General features: G+C 32.1%; 2 protein-coding genes across 2 annotated transcripts; one reads left to right on the forward strand and one right to left on the reverse strand.

The window, feature by feature from the left end:
* Positions 1-317: 317 nt before the first annotated feature.
* Positions 318-3,973, forward strand: LOC145611881 (pyruvate, phosphate dikinase regulatory protein 1, chloroplastic-like). Its single transcript, XM_081667260.1, has 3 exons — positions 318-822; positions 2,756-3,392; positions 3,534-3,973. Exons 1-3 carry the CDS (start codon positions 400-402, stop codon positions 3,635-3,637), a joined length of 1,164 nt encoding a protein of 387 aa, XP_081523386.1. The 5' UTR covers positions 318-399; the 3' UTR covers positions 3,638-3,973.
* A 1,738-nt stretch (positions 3,974-5,711) lies between these two features.
* LOC145611575 (uncharacterized) lies at positions 5,712-10,500 on the reverse strand. The gene is made up of 5 exons (XM_081666915.1): positions 10,004-10,500; positions 9,644-9,838; positions 8,503-8,596; positions 6,250-6,481; positions 5,712-6,157 (listed from the first exon to the last, which is right to left on the reverse strand). Exons 1-5 carry the CDS (start codon positions 10,004-10,006, stop codon positions 6,070-6,072), a joined length of 612 nt encoding a protein of 203 aa, XP_081523041.1. The 5' UTR covers positions 10,007-10,500; the 3' UTR covers positions 5,712-6,069.
* Between the last annotated feature and the right edge of the window lie 9,767 nt (positions 10,501-20,267).

Below are 20,267 nucleotides of genomic sequence, written 5' to 3' on the forward strand. Positions count from 1 at the left end.
TGGCAAAAGTATACCCGATGTATAGTAAATTACTGAAAACCGGGTGTACACAAAAATTTTCCGGTACACTAAGTGCAAGAAGATATCAAACTTATTTAAAAGAGGAAACGTGTCAACAAAAATAAAATTTCTAAAAAGGACACGTGTCAACTAAAAAAATGAAGTTAAGTATTTATCAATAATTTTATTTTTGAAACAAGTCTTTCATACTTTCATCTTTTTTTTTTCCTTAAAAATATATCAAATGAAGATATCATTTAGGATTACATATAAGGTTCATCCAATTCACCTAGAATCAAAGGCCCAAATAGCCCAATTGTGCAAGTGCAACAGACCCTTGAAAAATATCGTCAAATTTTAATTTTAAATTAAATTTTTTGCTTAGAAAAACCAAAAAAAATGTTAGCCGCGACTAGGTTTAATCTCCCGAACCCGAGTCCGAGCCAACCCGAACCCAAACCAACCATTTCTCTCTCCTCCGAACCTCCCTCCAAACCACAGCCTCGGAAACTAAAGGGTAGTGCGAAGCTCAACCTCTGGTCCAGAGCTCGGTCAATCCGGTCCGGCCGTAAACTGGATCTGACGGCTGATAAACCGGTTCAGGCAGCGGTTCCGGTAGACAAACCTCCGGTTCGAACCGGTGAGGGTTTATCTGATGAAGAGAGAGAAGATGACGGAGAAACGAAGGAGGGGAAAACGATTTACATGGTTTCTGATGGCACTGGTTGGACGGCGGAGCATTCCGTTAGTGCGGCGTTAGGGCAGTTTGACCATTGTTTAGTTGATCATGGTTGTTCTGTTAATACTCACTTGTTTTCTGGGGTAAGTTTTCCATTACAATTGTTATTTTTTATAATTAAGTTCTAAATTGTCATGTTTTGTATTGCCTAATGGTTGTTCGGGTTCAATGAGGTATTTTACCCTTGTCGGATGTGAGTACGCGTACGTGTTCAAGTGTTGGACTTGATTATGTTATGAAAATTTTTCTGTTATTTCGGACTCAATTGAATTGTTGAAGCGTCTGTTCTTAGGAGTGAAAAGAATATGATATGGGTACTTGGGGTGAAATGATGTATTCGAGTGGTATAGATAGACAAGAATGTAACACGGGTACTTGTGAAATAATGTGTTTGAGTAGCATAGAGCCATAGATTGATAGATAGAGGAGGGTAAGCATAGATAATACCTTGCTATTGGAAAGAACCACCTAAGAAGCATCAATTTATCTTTGAACAATAGTAGTGTTATACTTCGTATTAAATTGGTAAGTTACCTTTTGAGCTACAAGGGGTGTGGCATTGTGAAATTTTTTTTAAAAAAAACATTGTCTTTAGATTCTATTGATATTTGATGTAAGAAATATACTACCTCCGGTCCAAATTACTCGCAACTTTAGAATATTTTATATCTCACAAATAATACCCAAAGTTGCGAGTAATTTGGATCGGAGGTAGTATATAAAATGTAATAGGTCAGGTGAAGAGATTGAATGCCTTAATGGTGTATGCATGTTCAAGGCTAATAAGTATGGGTAGGCTGGTAGTCAAGTTTTACAGTGAGATATGAGACATTATTTCTGCTTGTATTCTGTGTTGTAAACAGAAGCAATGAGGTTTATGGATTTGAACGAGGATGGGATTAAGGCTTTGATTGATTGGTTTAGCTAAGACCTGATTAATGTCTGTTAGATATACATATACATCTTCTAGAGTTCTACTGAGCTTGTAAATTCTATTGGCACCGCGAATATATCTTGTTAATTCTATTGAGCTTCGGTGGCTCCTGGCAGTAGAGTTGCGACTTAACATTGAATCTCTTAATAGCTTTAGAATCTCAGTCACAGACTTACACTGGGGTTTGTATTAAATGTTAATGAGCATCTGCATCTAATTAACAGTGTTTAAGCAACAATTGTAGCGTGTACTTGTGTGCATGTATGTTTGTATTGATTTTAGTTAGTTATTGAATGTTAATGTACCTTGTCTTTAGACAGTTAAGAGTCTCTTGGTTAAGCATATGGAAGTTAGAAGTGGCCTTTATTGTAAAGATCAAGGATTTTATAAAAAAATTATGTTATTGTCTGATCTCTAGACCTGTGTTAGACAGCTCATAACCTCAAAGGTAGCTTTCCTTGACTCCTCCTGGTGTATGGAACAATAACATAGAGGTGGAAAAATGAGTATGTTGTTGAGAATTTTTAATCAGTGCTTTCTTTTGGTACTAACAAATATGATATTTGCAATATTTGAATTACTGATGATCAGAATCATATCTTTCTTCCATGTGTGCTATTAAAACTTATTTTAAGATTAAGGCCATTAAGCGCAGGGGAGATAAGGTGGCCATGGTTTTCTATTCTCTTTGCTTGGACATTATGAGTTTTTTGTCTTTGTAATACGCCATGTTGAAGTGTTTTACTTGAGGTGAAAGAACTTTCTGAGTGAGATTGTTAAAAGCAAAAAACTTGAAAAAATGAACTTTGGATGTGATATGAACCTTGCAACTATTACTATTGCTGTTGTAGATGTGTTCTGCATGCGATCTGTTTTACAATGTGTAAGATAAGCCAGAGATTATTAATTGTTTCTGTTAAACACCGCATCTTTTGTATAAAGGGTGAATATATTTTAATTTCGAGTAATTATAACACCTTACAGAAATGTGGAAACAGTGTCTTGCAGTCCTGTCAATAATTTCTATAGTTCTCTCTTTATTCTGCTTGCTTCCTGATTATATGTGCTTGATACTTGAGCAGGTAGATGATATTGAGCGACTTATAGAAATTGTGAGACAAGCTGCAAAAGAAAATGCTCTGCTTGTCTATACACTTGCTGATCCTTCAATGGCTGATGCTGCAAGAAAAGCCTGCCAGTTATGGGGTGTACAATGCACTGATGTCCTTGGCCCAATAACTGAGGCAATTTCTTCTCACCTTGGTGTTTCGCCTTCAGGGCTTCCCCGTGGTGCAGGAGGTAGAATTTTATTGAGTGAAGACTACTTCCAAAGGATTGAAGCCATTGAGTTCACCATAAAACAAGATGATGGGGCTCTACCTCAGAACTTGCGCAAGGCTGATATTGTACTCACTGGTGTCTCTCGGACTGGAAAGACTCCTCTGTCAATTTACCTTGCACAAAAAGGATATAAAGTAGCAAACGTTCCTATTGTAATGGGCGTAGAATTACCCAAAACTTTGTTCGAGATAGATCCACACAAAGTTTTTGGTTTGACTATTGATCCGGTTGTCTTGCAAACAATTAGAAAATCACGAGCCAAGACACTGGGCATAGCTGAACATGAAATACACAACTACGCACAGATGGGTTATGTGAAAAAGGAGTTGGAACACGCGGGTAAAATATTTGCACAAAATCCCAGCTGGCCTGTAATTGGTAAGTACTCAAGTAGGCCTATTGTTCATGTGTAAATTAGCATATTTCTATTGTGGATTAAAAAGATTTGCGCAGTTTTTTCTGATGGTTTACTTCTTTCAGCATCAGCCATATTCTGACACCAAATTTAATTGATGACAGAGGTGACTAGTAAAGCCATCGAAGAGACGGCAGCTGTTATCTTAAGGTTATATTCTGACAGAAAGCAGAAGCGATCATTGCCCAGCATATCAAAGCGCTATTAGAGATGTTGAACTGATCATCAATCTTAATCAGAAGTTTCCAATGTGTGAATAAGGAGGCAGAGTAAGACATTGAACCCTTATTTGACAAAGCTGATTGGCATATTTGCATATCCATGCATTACATCAGTACATCATTGAAGTCTTTACTCCTGTAGTCCTAACTCCTATGTATATATATGGTCATTAATATCGATATACTTTCATCATCAGACTCGACTGCCAGAGTCAATACTGCTGTGTATATGGCTGTTAAATGTTAATATCAATTATCTGGATCACAGATTCACAGGACTTGGTTATTATCGATTTCTGCATAGTCATAACAATAACGGGATGTCAACACTTGAGCAATATATGTGCGATGTGAATCATTTAACGTATGCTGTGTGGTAGTTGCATGTTCTTGAGAGGCACTTCTATGCAAAATACTCCATAGCTGCTGCTACATTTCAGATTCTAGTTGCTTCAAATTTCTATTAATTGATTTGATTCACACAACATTGTACAATACTCTGTACTAGAGTAATGGCAATGGACTTGAAATGGGCCTATAGGCAGGCCTTAAGACAAGTACCATGTATTTTGGACCGTTGCTCGGTCCCACATGCGTAAATGGACTCTGACTCATGGGCCTAGCACTAGATCTGTTAGCCCAAAGAAACATCCTTTGACTTTAGACCAGGTATTATCAAAGTAAATCAAATTATAGAAGGAATCAAATTATCAAGAGGTGGCCCTTTTTTTTATTTAAATTTTTATTCTTTCCTTTCTAAACTACCATTGTCAATAAGTAACCACCAACCCTATAGTCCCAATTATTGTAGCCCTAACAACTATCTCTACCATATGACTATCAATATTGTACCTTTGGATGTGCACCTACCATTCTCTCTTCGGCCCCGTGCCTCGTGGAAAATTTATATCTTATAGTTGCATTTGGCATCATGTTGGAAAGTGCTACTATGTTGTAGGGCCGATATGGGCAAAAACACTTATACATACTGTTGGGTGTACGTAGCTCTCTATACTATGGAATGATTTAAAATCTCTTTCTTAAGGGTCTTATTCCTCCCCTTTGCAGTTTGCACACCCAAAAATGTTATGGTGTGGTACGATATGAATAGCTTCAAGTCGTACTTGTTTTTCCATCGAATTTAGTTATTGAGTACATTTCAATAACTTCAAGGAAAAAAATAAGTTACATTGAGAGGTCATCTAATAAAACATAGGTTGATATTAAATGAAATATTTGAGGATCTTATATTCTTATATACTTTTATGCATTGTATATTTTTTCAAGCACACGGAAAAAAATATGTTGAGGAACATACAAGGTGCAACCGTTAATGCAAATGTTCCTCTACATATTTTCCACCTTCATTTACAGGCTCTAATTTGCAACTTGCAAACTATGCCTTTCGTATCTGCCCTTATATATCTTAATTAAGGTGTTTTAGTCTTATCTTTGTTTCTCTAATTATCTAAGCATTCTAAATAGCAGAAGAATGTGAGTACAAGTAACTTCAAAATTATTTTTTCTTTGGCAGGCCCCAACAAAAAGTAACAAGGGGGGAAAACAAAGCCCACTTTTTTCTGGCTAGAAGGGGTATATATTGAGTAGTAATGATGTTGCTTTTGCAAGCACAAAGGTTGAACGGCATATTTAAGTGAATAAAATTGAGTGCATACTACTCAACACATGGATATTAAAAGTAACATACACCAAAAACATCACTAAAATGCAATAAAGAAAAAAGCACGAAACCTTGATTATGCATCTAGAGAGATAATTGTACCCAAAAGTATTCAAAAGTATTCTTTGCTCATTCATAAACCATCAAATTATTAAAATAATATTTCTAGATGCACTCGGGTACATACAACTGATACAAGTGTTCACCAAACAGACAAAATGAAGGCAATATGCATCCAAGCGCACGAGTACAATAGGCCAATAGGGGGAATTTCTTGTTGCAAGAGCTTAACAACACAAAATTATTCTTTTACTTCTTCACATGAATCCCACACACAACAAAAAGCTAATTTGGTGCGGTTTTTTTTAACTATCAAAAGTACACAAAAATTAAAGTTAAAAAGATGATTAATGGGGCTGCTAAGATCAGCAAAAAGCTAAAGTTATTAAAGCTTTCTGAACATTCTCTATAACATATTCTTTGTATGTAAGAAGCATGGACCAAAACAAAACTATACAAATATATCAAATGTTGCTTTTCTCTTTAATAACGTAAGAATTCAAGCATGAATCTTTCATAGTGCAATTCTTTGCTGTATAACTCATGCAGCTCACATTCCATCTGTGTAGCTCAAATCTACGCCACACCTTATCGAAAAAAGACGAAACTTTTCCATACTGTGTTTCGAATTCTGACAAAATACTCTGTACAATTCTCATTTGTGTTGGTGTTGAATCATTACTGCCAATCTAAGACACCCTCTACAACATCAGCCTTACTCGTAGACAGCGTGAAGTAAATGAGCAACATTGTTCCCATACTCGATCTGTTGAAAGAATTTCAGAATATCGCGTTAGTTGACAGTATCAGTCTGGCAAACAGAGTGGATTTGAATGCAGAATAACTAAAAAGACTTACAGAGTGGCAAAGAAGAGGAGGATTCTTTTAGGGTCAGAATACCAACTGTATGAAGATCGTTTGAAACTCGATCTCTTTCCAATTCTACCATCTGCCATAGTGTTCATGCTGCCTGTTTTGATTGTGATCTGATGCTGTGGTTGCTGCTGGTGGTTGTTAGCGGCGTGATCTTGGGACCCCATAGGTAGTGTAGGAGATGGACACTTTTCTGGCGTGCTTATAACTTGTGCAGCTGCAAAATTTAAAGGAACTTTTAGTGTATTGGGGAAGAAAATGGTATCAGTAATTAAGTTTTCCATTATTCAATGTTCCCTCAGAAGTGCACAATACAAACATTGCATTGGTGGTATAAAGGCGGTACAATATACAAGCAATACATTTTCTGCATTATTAACAATAACAATCAATGAAATTATGAATGCTACCTCCAAAAAAGAAAACAAAAAAGCATAAGTTTGATAAGGTTGTATTGTCCTGATTCCTGAAACTTCATTTTAGGCTTACACAATTATGGACCTCACAACCATATTGATACACATTACTCGAACTCTTCATTTTACTTCAATTGGCCGTTTGGTCTATGTAGAAGCCTTAGCCTTAGTGTGAGTAGACACTAGACATTTCATTTTGAGCCTTAACTATGGAAAATTTTCAAAAGATAATCAAATCCGACACTAGAACATCTTGACATGTACACATACTTGATACTTGTACCCGAGTTTGAGTAACATAGCACATCTTTGACATACCCCGTCACTGCATTATAAATTCATTAAAAATCCAAAGTCAACTTTTGACATCTATGTTATTTATGAGGCCTGAAAACAACAACTCAGACATAATACAGCAGAGCAAGTGGTTTAATTCCATTGCAAAATATTTTTGTGGACCAACCCAACAATTTGCACACATAAATAAAATATTTGATTAAGTATTTTAATTTTCATTAACTAGAATGACTATAAAGCTACCTGGCACAGAGACGACTAAGCCACTACCTAAATAGATGTGCAAATGTGCAATGTGACTCAGTTCAGATTTATGATCGTGAATTCTGATAAAACATAAATTAAGAAAAATAAAATAAAAGGAGTAGTGCTTTAGGCGTTATCCTAACATATCTTTCAATTGTAATTAGTCATGTTTGATGTTTAATGTTTGATTAATTGTTGACTACAAACATTTGGTTACGTGCAAAAACAACTAAACGAGTAGCACCAACAATAAGGGAAAAGATAATGACAATGATAATCATGATGATGATGGTACTCATAATCCTAATGCCAACTGTGATACTATCATTGTTAAACACCACTTTCAAAGGACACATGGATACGGATTAACTAGGACATACTATTATACCAAGGATTCTATCCGATTACTAGACCATCGTATCCCTAATTCCACCCGTAACCTGGCTGTCAAGTACCGGAGAGGATCCCAGTATGTTAACCTATGATTAGTCTAATTACTCTAATATTCTAATACTCCGTATAACTAAACTACTAAAGTATGCTAATTCGAACTGTCTGACAGCTGAGAAATGAGAAGACTTGCCAAAAATCAAGTACTTCGTAATAAAATTTGCTCAAATACCGCGTTATAATATAAGGTAATCAGAACAATTCTTTTATATTTAAAAATCAATAATAAGTTAATCATTAAGCTCCTCTTTAAACGGAGTATAGAATTTCTCTTTAATTTTCTCATCTAACCGAAAAACATTCAACTACTAATTTGCACAAGTTCTCTGACAAAAGCCAAAATTGTGATGGCTATTACTACAAACGTTAAATCTAACAGGAGAATATAATAAAATCATACTACAAACATATTTGTAACTTATCACCATTACGTACGTTTATTACCGCCTATTAAACAAGCCATTTGCTATGTACTTTTTATTTATGACACGTATTGTAACAGATTAAGGAGTGGAGTTATCTAGTTTTAACCAATTCAATCAAAGTGCCCTTGCCCATCCCACACCCCTTTTATGAAAATGATGTAGTAAGAACTACGGGCCCACAATAGAAGCTACTTAGGATAGGCTCATCAAAGGATAAGTATATTCACAATCATCAACTTAATCAAAACTATGATGTCACGTCATAGATTGAACTACATAACATATAATTAAGTCAATGATATACATTGTATTACGCTTAATTTCAAATTAGTCAGAGTCTGGTGCACTGTAACATACAACGTTGTTTAACATTAAACTACCGAAGATATAAGATAAAGCCATACCTCTAGGGGATGAGGCAGGAGCAAGGGTGTCTCTATCATTAAGCTTCCTCTCGGCGCCACGCTGAGAAACTTTTCTAGAAAGGCTTCTTTGCAACTTTTGTATGTCCACAAATTAAAAAATAAAATCAAAATCAATAAAAAGGAAACATCTTTAGCAAGCAAATGTTATGATTCACCTAAACCAAACACATAATAACAAACTATTCAAATTTTTATATTTTTATAATTTTTACTTTTTTAAAAAAATACATCAAAAAATCTATAAAATTCTTTCAACCGCTCAATACAAAACACACAAAAAAGTAGCCCACGTTACAAGTCCATGCCAAATGCCATTTTTCTATGCAAACATTACAAAATTCTACTAACCATATCTTACCTCATTTAGGACATACCATATGAAATTTTTTACTTGACATGTACTTCCAAATTTATGGAATTTAAAAGGAATACACAACTAGTTACAAACCAAATTACCCAACATACTTGGTTGTTATTATTGTAATTAAAAGTTTGGATACACATTAATTTTGGAAGTTTTATGTAGAGCGACACATCGTATAATTTAATATATGCAACCTTACATGTTTCAAAACTACAAAAATGTAACATAATCTCTTTAATCTTGAATGAGTGAATCTACTTATAAGTGAGTTATATCGACTTTATTATGTTGCTTTTCAAGTATATTGGAATATAAGTAGCTTTAACAAGTTAAATAAAAATTAAAAATTTGTATTGAAAAAGTAAAATGGATAGAATTGATGACAAAATTCCAAGGAAAAAAAAAAATTAAAATCTTATCCCAATTATGGCCGAAAGTTAAAAGGTAGACATGAAGACATCACATATAAATCAATAATCACTCCATAATATGGACCAAGTAAGATAATATTCATAACTAGAAACCATCCAACCACCAATTAGCCCAATTTTTTTTTTTAATAAAAAAAAACCCGAATTAATGGTATAAATAATGGAAATTTAAACATAACAAAAACGATTTGGAAATGTAAAATGAAAAAATATTCTAAAAATTTACCGAGTATTTGTATTAATTTAGGAAAATGTATGACAAAAATATACGTCAATGTTTTCAATAACTGCCCATTTGAAAAGAAGAGGAAAAAAAAGAACTTACAGTAATTCGTGATGAATTTGTAGTAGTTGAGTTGTGTTTGTCGATTCCACAATTGGAGAAATTCTCTAAGTCAACTATGTAACAATCAGATTTATCACCACCATTTTCATACTTAAAACCATTCATTTGATCATCATAAACCCCTGTTTTTTTATTGCCCTGTGAATTTTCTCCAAGAAATTCAGCCTTTAATTCCTGAAAATAATTCCAAAAAAACAGAGATTATTAGTAATAAATTGAAATGATTGCTTGCACATTTACACAGTACCCAATAAAACAGTTAATCCAAAAATAGAATTTCACAGTAACCCAGATAAAATAATTTGTATTCTTTTCTTTTTTTCTGAAAAAAATGCTCACCATTTTTGGATAATCAGCTTTTGCCCTGTTTGATTGCCGGAAAACCCAAAATAAGGAAAAATTGAAGAAATTTGCGAAATTAACCAGAATTATAATCTGGGTATTTATAAAATTTCAAGAACAAAAGAAAGAGACTGACTTTAAAGTCAAATTTAGATGATAAAAATTCTGGATATGTAAGAATTTAGGCTATGTCTGGTTAATAAAGAAATATATGTATACAAGAATATATCATAAATTGTAGAATCCCAAAAAAAAAAAAAATCGATGATTGGTAATTTATGATGTTGATTGGATTTGTGTAAGTCAAAGTTTGAGAAGAAGAAAGATGAAATTTTAGAATAAAAAAGAAATGAAGGGTGGAATTTTAATAACTTGGTGTGTAACTGCTACGCCTCTGTTTTTGAGGAGAGAGAAAATGAAGCAAAGGTTGTGATGATGTAAGTGGGTAGACAGAGAACTTTGGCTAGTGGCTAGTAGGAAGGTTGGTCTTATTTATAATTTCATAAAAACTATAGGTTATACGAATAATTATATAGATTTAATTATATTTGTGTGATTATAATCTTCTAGGATAATTCCCAATCACGGGCAATATTAGTATTTTTAGATCTTCCTAGTTCTTACCTACTAAAGTACAAAACCTTAAGTAGGTATTAGTTTTTTGCCTACCTCGTCTCTTCATGGAACGAAGTTATAAACATGTCAAAATTTCATGTTCGGCGTATACTTTTGTGTTTTGTTTTGTCATGGATATAATGAGTTTAGCTTATGATATAGTCGTAAAAATAGAACGTTATATTTGTATATGTCGAACATGAAAATTTTGCAAAGAGTTTGGTTGATTGATGAAGTTGTAAAAAGTAGAACGTTACATTTGTATATACCAAACATGAAAATTTTGCAAACTAAAAACAAATAGTGATGTATAATGATCCTTAGAGCCTGTTCACATTTATTGATAAACTGAACTGATTTAGCTGAATTGAACTGAACTGTTTGGAGCTGAACTGAACTAAATTGAAATTAAGCTGAAGTTAACAGGCCCTTTATACTTTAATGTGTTTTAGTTAAAGCCCGAATTCCTATCCCCTGTATTAGGTTTAAGTGCAATTAACCTTTGATCATTGTATATTTAAATATTATCTTTCAAGGATATAAGTAAATCATTCTAAAATAGAATATTATTATACGCTATATCTTTAATATTTATACTCCATATCATATTTTGATTTTTGCCTCTTTAACAAATCAATCAAGTACTTGTTTGATCTATTCACAAAGTATCAATATTATTTTAGGATTGATTAGTTCAGTTAAATTCATTTTTTTTTTTTTTGAATAGTGTTCATTTAAATTCATTTTTTTTAAATAGTGTTCAGTTAAATGCATTGGTGTGTGAAAAAAAATAAAAATAAAACAAACCATAAGAGTATGAGACATCTTCTACCATTCTCCTAAATCCTAATACGGAGTAAGTATTAAACTAGACATGCACATATTCTTATAGTCATATTACTTGATAAAGCAATTATCAGTTAATAACTACTCCCTCCGTCCCCTTTTGATAGTCCTTTATGGGCATTTTTCACGGGAATTAATAAACACAAATAAGAATATTTAAAGTAAATTGAAAAAGTAATTAAATTGACATTGGATATGAAAAAAAGTAGAGAGAGAAAGTAATAAAAGTACATGGGAAAACAAAATTTACATTGAAAATTTAAATTTGCACAAGTATTGTTGCAAATTGGAGGAAATTTTGGTAAAAAAAAATTAATATTAATGGTTGTTAGAAAAAGCAAATGGGGTGAACATTTTGAGACTAAAATTTGCCCATAAGGGACTATTAAAAGGGGACGGAGGGAGTATTTTTTATTAAACATTTTGAGACAAACATGTAATATTAACTCATTGAATTAGTCGAATAAGCTCCTCATACAAACAAATGAACAACTGACATCTCTGGCTAGCATTTAACCTCTTGGGTGCAAATTTAAACAAGGCAATAGTATTAATTGAATATACAAATTGAAGTAAATGAAATTTAATTACTTATTTGAGCTTATTAATCTGAAAATAACTTATCTTAAGATTTTTAAGTTATCTTGATTTTTTTCATGAAAGAAGTAGTTTTCATTTGCATGGAAGCCTAAACACGAGTGCAACCAATAGGGAAAAATCTATCAAAAATCAACGTACTTTTTGGCCCCATATTTCAAGTTTCAATGCAATTACAAGAGACCACAAAAATTCGCAGCGCATTTTGGTCCCATTTATGTTTTGAAAACAAACTATACGATCGAATAATGCATGCACTTTGGCCACTAATATGAAGCAAGTGCCACGTCTCTACTTGACCTATAGACTAATGGGGCAAGCCGCAAGAGCGAGTGCAAGACTTGAGAGCCATGCGATCATATATGAATTATGAGATTAGGATTGAGAAGCAGCCAAAAACAATCTCTTGATCTCCATATCTTGAGAATTGAAAGGTGCAATGCAAATATTTGAAAAACATTTAGACATATCAATGAAAATAAGAGAGCACAATGCTGAATTCAATTCACCTGAACTTTCTTCATATAAATTTATTGAAATTTACTTTAGTTATAATAGTTGAAAACAAAATTTGGATAACCTTTATTAATTAATCTTTATACGTAGTATGTGAATTTAAAACTTTTTTTTTTCCTTTTATTTTTTATTTTTTATTTTTATCTTACTTATCAAAAACTAGCCTTATTATTATCCCTTTTACCTAATTTTTTTTCTCAATGTAATGGAAATAAAGCAAACAAAGTAGGGGTTCTATTTGTGCAACGCAACGTAAAAGGAAAGATGAGATCATGCCAGTATTATACTTTTACTTTAGTAATTTCCTTTTAGTTGACACATGTTGACTTTAACACTGTTTACTCACTTTTCTTTGACCATATTTTCAATGATTTTTTTGACGGGATATTTCCTATAATTTGTATGTAGTAACTATACATATATTCAATTAAGGTTTTGTTAAATTCATATTGATGTGCAATTTAACAATTTCAAAAATTTGTCGACCAATACAAATATATATGGTCGAGCTTATGTTGACAAATGTGACTAGTGACACATGTCAATTAAAAAGAAACGAAGAAAGTAAAAATTAATATTAAAATTCGTATGATAATTAACTTTTTCATTGATCAATCTGGCAAACAACGCGTTTCCTCTTGATATTATATTATTATTCGTCAATATATATCCTAATAAATGTCATTCTAGAATTCTTGATTAATTATTATCTAGCGCCTTGGGGAGATAGTGTTTGTTAATGCTATTCTTGGCCATGTAGCTAGCATATATATGAATATGATCGATAAATTCAACAAGGTAATGATAGTTTTGGGGTCTCTATCAAGTTTTTTTTAATAGTTAAGTGATAAATGGCCTATCTCGGTCGATTGATCCTCCAGAAGTGGGATGGCCTATTAATTTAATCATTGAGCTACATAACTTGACATCCACCATAACTTTCTAAGGCTATACGAGTATATATTATGATTGTGAGCTAATTTTAACAATAAGACATCATTATGATCTCCTCAATACGTTTCACCATTAAATTATGAAGAATTGATGATGGAACATATGAAGCTCTTTTTAAAACCTATTTTAAAACTAATCACGTTTTTAAAAAGATTAGGTTATATAATACGGAGTAATATTTATCAAGCGAGCGATTTTGAATTCTTTGCATGTGTTTATTAATTTAAAGGTTTATCGATCTTTTAATTTCCTAATAGGGTAGTGAAAATATATTTTTCAAGGGGTAGATGTAAAAGTTTAGGTGGTTAAATTTTGTAGAGATAGATATAATGATTAAAGTTTATCTACATTATTTGCCCGGCCTTATAACTTTTTATTTGTAGTGTACAGGAATTTAAAGAAGAAATTGTGAAGTGCGCTTATAATGTTGCAAAGTTGTTCATCACTAGTTTGGTAGGAATACGATTTTATTTTATTCTTTTTCTTTTTTTTTTGGGTGCAATTAATTACATGGTCTAAACTCTAAATTAGAAGCTTGGGTATGACGTTTCTTTTTCTATTTTAAAGATTTTCATCTTAATCTACTCAAACGAAATTATTTAAAAGGCATATATAATAAGTGAAGTATGAATTTATTAATAGGCAAGTTAAATAATTGAACCAAATTCCTTCTTTAGATTTTATAAAATCGTTGGAAGACATGTTGTAGTTCCAAGCAAACTGTTATGATCCTAGGAGACACCCCTACATGTATACATCCACTTCAATTCTATTTTTTTGTTTATCAAAATTGGTCCAAAAACATAGATATATAATAGCTTTAAATTTTGGATTGTTTTATTTATTTATTTATTTTTTTGACATTTTCGTGCCTAAAAAAGAAACAATTTTGGTGATATGCTTTCCATGGAACTTGTGAAACCTTGTGAGCTTAATTGGCCACTTGGGTGGTTGAAACCAGCCACTTTATTTGCATTCAACTAATTATTTAGCTAGTTAAAGTCATCACCAGCCTTTATGTATCTGATTACTGACATATACGATTTCAAACAATATTATATCACCCTAAGATACATCTTCCACCATCATTTGAAATTTTGACACCTGAACCTAAAATCTTTGAAAAATGGCTCGATTTTGTGATTATAGATTGTGCACGGTGTTATTTGTATATTCAATAAAGAAAAGATTTCTAGGCTACAAGGTTGAATACCATTTATAGCCTTTACTTTCAGAGAATTTTCAACATTTCGGGACCCGAACAGGATAGAGGTCAAGGTGATTCCCTTGGATTCCATAAGAGTCCAGGAGGTCACTTATGTGGTTGAAACCATCCACTTTGCCTCTTCCTTATCCATTTAGCGAGATAATTAAGGACAATGCCTCCCATTACTGACTCAAGGCTATCACATCCCTTTATGTGACTTACTAGTGGGTGTATATATATTTCTAAGCAACCATTTTGACCCCAGGTTGCACCTCCCATCATCATTTGATTTTTGGACATTGATTCTCGATATCTTCGAAAATGACCCAATTTTGTGGATTATAGACTTTAAATTTAGGCTTGAAACAACATTTTATTATTGGACATACAAGTTATGCACCGAGATGCTTTCTAGGGCAGTAGGACCCCAACTCGGAACTAATAAAATTATCCATGAATTTAAAGTTTGCAAGCTGATTCTCTCAAGGAAAAATAAGAAATGTTAAATGACTAATGCTTAAAGATTGAAGAAGTTTAATTTTTTTTTTGTCTTTAGTAAAAATATTACCATGGTGGACAGGATTTTACTACCAATTTAAGGTTCCTAATCTTATATGATATTTTAGAACCGTAAAAAATATATATACTCGTAAAAAAAATTGAAATTTATTCAGGAGTGGATTCCATCCGTTTTCCTAAAAACAGAAAAAAAAAAAAAAAAAAAAAAAAAAAAAAAAAAAAACCCTAGTGTTCAAGATATACGTAGTATTTGAGAAAATTAGATTTTTATGTATGTTGTATACCTTAGACCACACATATGATCTTTATAGAATTAAAATTATGTACAAAAATGTCAAACAAATATCTTCAATTCTTCCGCTATTAGCCTAAGCTTGGGAAGATTTGGGAGCTAATCGATAAATGGTGCAAACACGTCGTACCCCATCAAGCCACAAAGAAAAATCAATGTGAGAATCTTGTCACACAATAATTTGAACAATTAAGGTGAATAATACTCTTCATTAGAGCAAGTCTAGATCAATCATCATTAGCTGAAAGAAAATAATTCAAAGAGATTAGACAACTACTATTAGCAAAAAATAATGAAAAAATCTATGTCAAAATCGATGCTTACCATTGCCAATATCCAATAACAACCTCTCTTGAACAAATAATTTTAGAGATTGTAGTGATTGAGGAGAAGAAATTAGAGGAGAAAAACAAAAAAAAGATCATTCTCTTTGGTATTTGAGCCTTAAAAAAATATAAAAACACACAATCTATAACCAAAAGAAAAAAACAAAAATTAAAAATTTGACTCATTGCCTTAACACAAAGTGATGGAGTTGAAGTGAAGGCCCTAAAATAGTGACATTTTATGGGGGCGTTGAGGTCGGCAAATGATCCGCACCACAAATACACGATTACAAGTACATTCCAAACCGAATGAGAAGTGCCACCAACATTCCTTTCATTCACCTTCACGTTCTCTAATATTTTGTAGACCCTACTAAATGTTTTAATAATATATTAATTATTTTCATTATAATTAATTAATTAATTGTATGTATATCATGCTTGATGTTGCAATTCTACTTCAATTGATTTCTTGATTTGGATAGGTCTTCTTTGGATTGCTTGTTGTGGGTTCAGTAATCAAGAATTTCACATTATTGCAAAATGATGTTGTAAATCAATTCCATCTTTTTACCCCCCCTCCTACGTGTGTTTAATTTTGGAAGAAGAAAAATGAGATGTGTTTCATTTTATATACTTGTTAGTTGTATATAACTTGATGATGAAGTAGTAATAGTGATTTCTTCTAAAACCATCCTCTTCTTTTTTTTTTTTTTGACAAGATCTTCTAAAACCATCCTTACAAGACTTTATTGTTTATACATTAGTTTACTGGCTATTTTTGAAATTCATGGTGTGTCAATTTTGATTTTAACCTGTTACATGGAATGAGGTCAACAAATTCTTAAATATATTTTTTATATTAGATGTTTATACTTTTACGAAGAAACTTAGTTATGTTGTTAAAAGAGATGATTGCTAATGAGAATTTTTTTCAATGATTCCATAGCAGTCACATGTTTGAATATAACGATGATTATTATTATTTTTTTATTTATTTTTTGTGATTGTAAGACATATGAAGTATTTTTTTGACACGGTTTGTAATAAAATTTAATTTCTATTCGTATTTGTTATTAAACTTTTAATATTTTATACGTAGTAATTGTAACGTAGTTTAAAATCAACCTGAATCGATATGTGTAATGCAATTTTAGATATGAAGTATTAGCAAGTGATGAGACAAGTTATATTATGTTCCATATACCTTTTTACCTAAGATTAAAAAATGATACAAATTTGACAACTCATCGTACAAACAACCCCTAAGAATAGGGAGAGGCCACCTCCTAAGCTAGTTAAGGAAGGGTTCCGCCATAACCCTAAATTTGGAAGCTAGAGATAAATCTTAAAGACAAGCACCATTACTGCAATAGTGCAATAATATATATTCCTAGGCCAGTGGCCAGCAGTAGACTGTCTAGCTTGGCTATGGCTATCTTCTCCGTAGGCCGCGTTTTCGTCCGAGCTTGCCCTAGAAGATGAACCATTGCAGCAAGGGTACGTAGCCAACAATACCTTTAGGCACTTGAACTTATTCCAATTCCTCCTTATATATGCTTTACGAAAAAGGATATATTCCAATTCACTGCAATGTCGAACAAATTGATCCAAAAATGCTAATCATGAATTAATCTTAACCAACTAACGTCATTTTACTTTAATAGCTAGAATTAACATACAACCAATATATGCGAGTAGCATTTAGTTATAGTTAGGTCAAATCACAAACGAACAATCATTAACCCTAATTATTAAGCCTTTACTACATTTAAGGCCCAATTTAAGTTTAAAGGTTTTATTGGTGTGATACATACACCTAATCCCCTTTTGGAGATAACTTAGCTTAGCTAATTTACCAACAATTAAAGCCATTATTATTGCTTTATATTACTCCATTGTTTTTACTATCTATGTGCATGACCAATCATCAAAAACTTTTGTTGCCTTTGGTAGTTAAACTAGGGTATCCAGTGTATGCCTGTATGGTTCGGCTATATTGTGTAAATTTTCATCCAAAATGAAGTGTCGAAGTGTTCATACCCATCTTGGAGTGTCGAGCACTCGAGCATCCGAAACAAGTATTTGAGATAAAATGAAGAGTTGAGTGCATGCCTGAAAATCGTGTGGAAAATCATAAAGAAGAGAAAGTATATAATTAATTACAAGATTTGTTTCAATTTATATATTCATGATATCAACTTCGCATCATAATTTTACTAAAGAGCACTGTATTATGCAAAGGATATTGATATTCAAAGGTAGTGTACATTTAAAACTATGCACAATGCAAACAAGTTAAGGATCCGAGGCCAAGAAGTATATCCTTGCTAAAACGCTACTTATATACATTGATTTTCAAAATGTAAAGCTTAGAAAAATATACTGTAAAAGATTTCCATGTACCGAAGACTGTGATATACAGGATTATGATTGAAAGGAAGGTACAAAATTACCATTACAAAAACAAATACACAGCTATGTGTACCATATGGATCATCTGGTTGGTGGGGTTGGTTAGAGGGTAATGACAAGCTCTATAATTTGATTAATAAAGTAAGATCTCATTTTATAATTTTCGTATATATATTTGTAATTTTGTAGGACATTGACCAACCACATATCACGGGATAAACATCTAAGTGTATCTACATATTTTCTTACAATAATTTTGTTTTTCTTCAACATGTACATCCTAGTAAATTTATTCAGTATATATAATTAATTTTGTTATTTTTGAATTATTTTTTGACAAATTACATTTGATGTTTTTAACACTTCATAAGATGACAAAAAGAAAAATTGAAAAGGAGAAAGGAAAGTTTAGCATCATATCATGGAGATAGAGAAATGCTTTATTAGATTCTGATTAATTAATGAACTTTGTCCTTCAAAAAATAAAGGACAAAAACACTTAAATGTATCAATAATTCGTGGAATGATGATGATTCTATGTAAGAATTAAGATTGGTAGTGGTGGATCCAGAATTATAAGAATCAAGAAACACATTTTTTTGAGCTAAGAATTGAGATGCAAACCATCAAGTAATAACTAATAAGTGTTAATTGGTGCATTTATTATGGTTTTTTTTTTTTGGTTGCAATTAAAATTAATGAAATTTTCTAGCCTTTTCTCTTTCAAGATCATCACGGCTTTTCCAAACTTGTACTCGTACACATATAATAGCTTTGCCTTTGTGTGTGTGTGTGAAGGTTAGGCCTGTACAAAACTATCCGAGAATCCGAAAATCTGATAATCCGATCCGCAACCGATCCGAATTTTTGGATATCCGATCCGAGTTTTCATTTCGGATCGGATATCTGATCCGAAAAAGCGGATATCGGATGCGGATTTGGATATTAATTTTCATAATTTTGGATATCCGATATCCGAAATATAAAGCCTAAAATAGTGAAATATATATAAAATTTTTAAATTGTTCATATAAAACTAACCCTGTATTATTAACTTATTGTAATATTCTTAATATATTTGATGATAATATTAATTGCAAAAAGACTACTATTTTTGTTAAAATATTTTGTACAACTTAGCAATAAAAAAACGGTAAAATTAGTGAAATTTAGAAAGTAATCATAACAATTTTACTTAATATTGGATAATGGATATCCGAAGCATCCGATCCGAAAATTTTGGATATCCGAATATCGGATATCCGAATTTTTCAAATCGGATTTGGATATCAATTTTTGATATCCGAGTCTTTGGATATCCGATCCGAAATCACATTTCGGATCGGATATCCGATCCGTGAACAGGCCTAGTGAAGGTTTTCATACAACTAAAATTATTGTTTGATCATTCATTTTGTAGGCAATTTTCTCAAGTGCGAGTCTCAATTAAGGCCTCTCATCTTAATCTAGTATGCACATTACACTTACTCAAGTCACATTGGAGGTGAGGCCGTGAGGGTAGGGTAATTTAAGTAAGGCAAGCAATGCCACTGCACTCGAAGTACCCCAACTTCATCAGTATGATTTAATCTCATAACCACAAAATCATGAAACTCGGTATATATCTTTCTTAATAATATGAGAAATAAAATCTGAAAATCGAGAGCCAATTGCATCTGAAGCAATTAAATTGGTCAATAGTAATACAGGAAAAAGTCAAATATTATAAAATTTAATGTTTTGGTTCCAATTAAAAAATTCAATGATATAACTAATAAAATTCAACCTAAATTCAACCATTCGTAAAATAGGAGCCGCATACAACTAAGTTTATTAGCTCTTTTTTTTTAAATAAAAAAAAGGAGCATTCAATTTTTTTTTTTTAAATTCTTAATTATTTTATTTAGCTACTTATGTACTCTAAGTTTTTTTTTTTTTTTTTTTTTTTTTTTTTTTTGAGGGGATATGGACTCT

The sequence above is a fragment of the Chenopodium album genome, chromosome 24 (assembly GCF_948465745.1).
Source record: "Chenopodium album chromosome 24, dcCheAlbu1.1, whole genome shotgun sequence".
NCBI lineage: Eukaryota > Viridiplantae > Streptophyta > Magnoliopsida > Caryophyllales > Amaranthaceae > Chenopodium > Chenopodium album.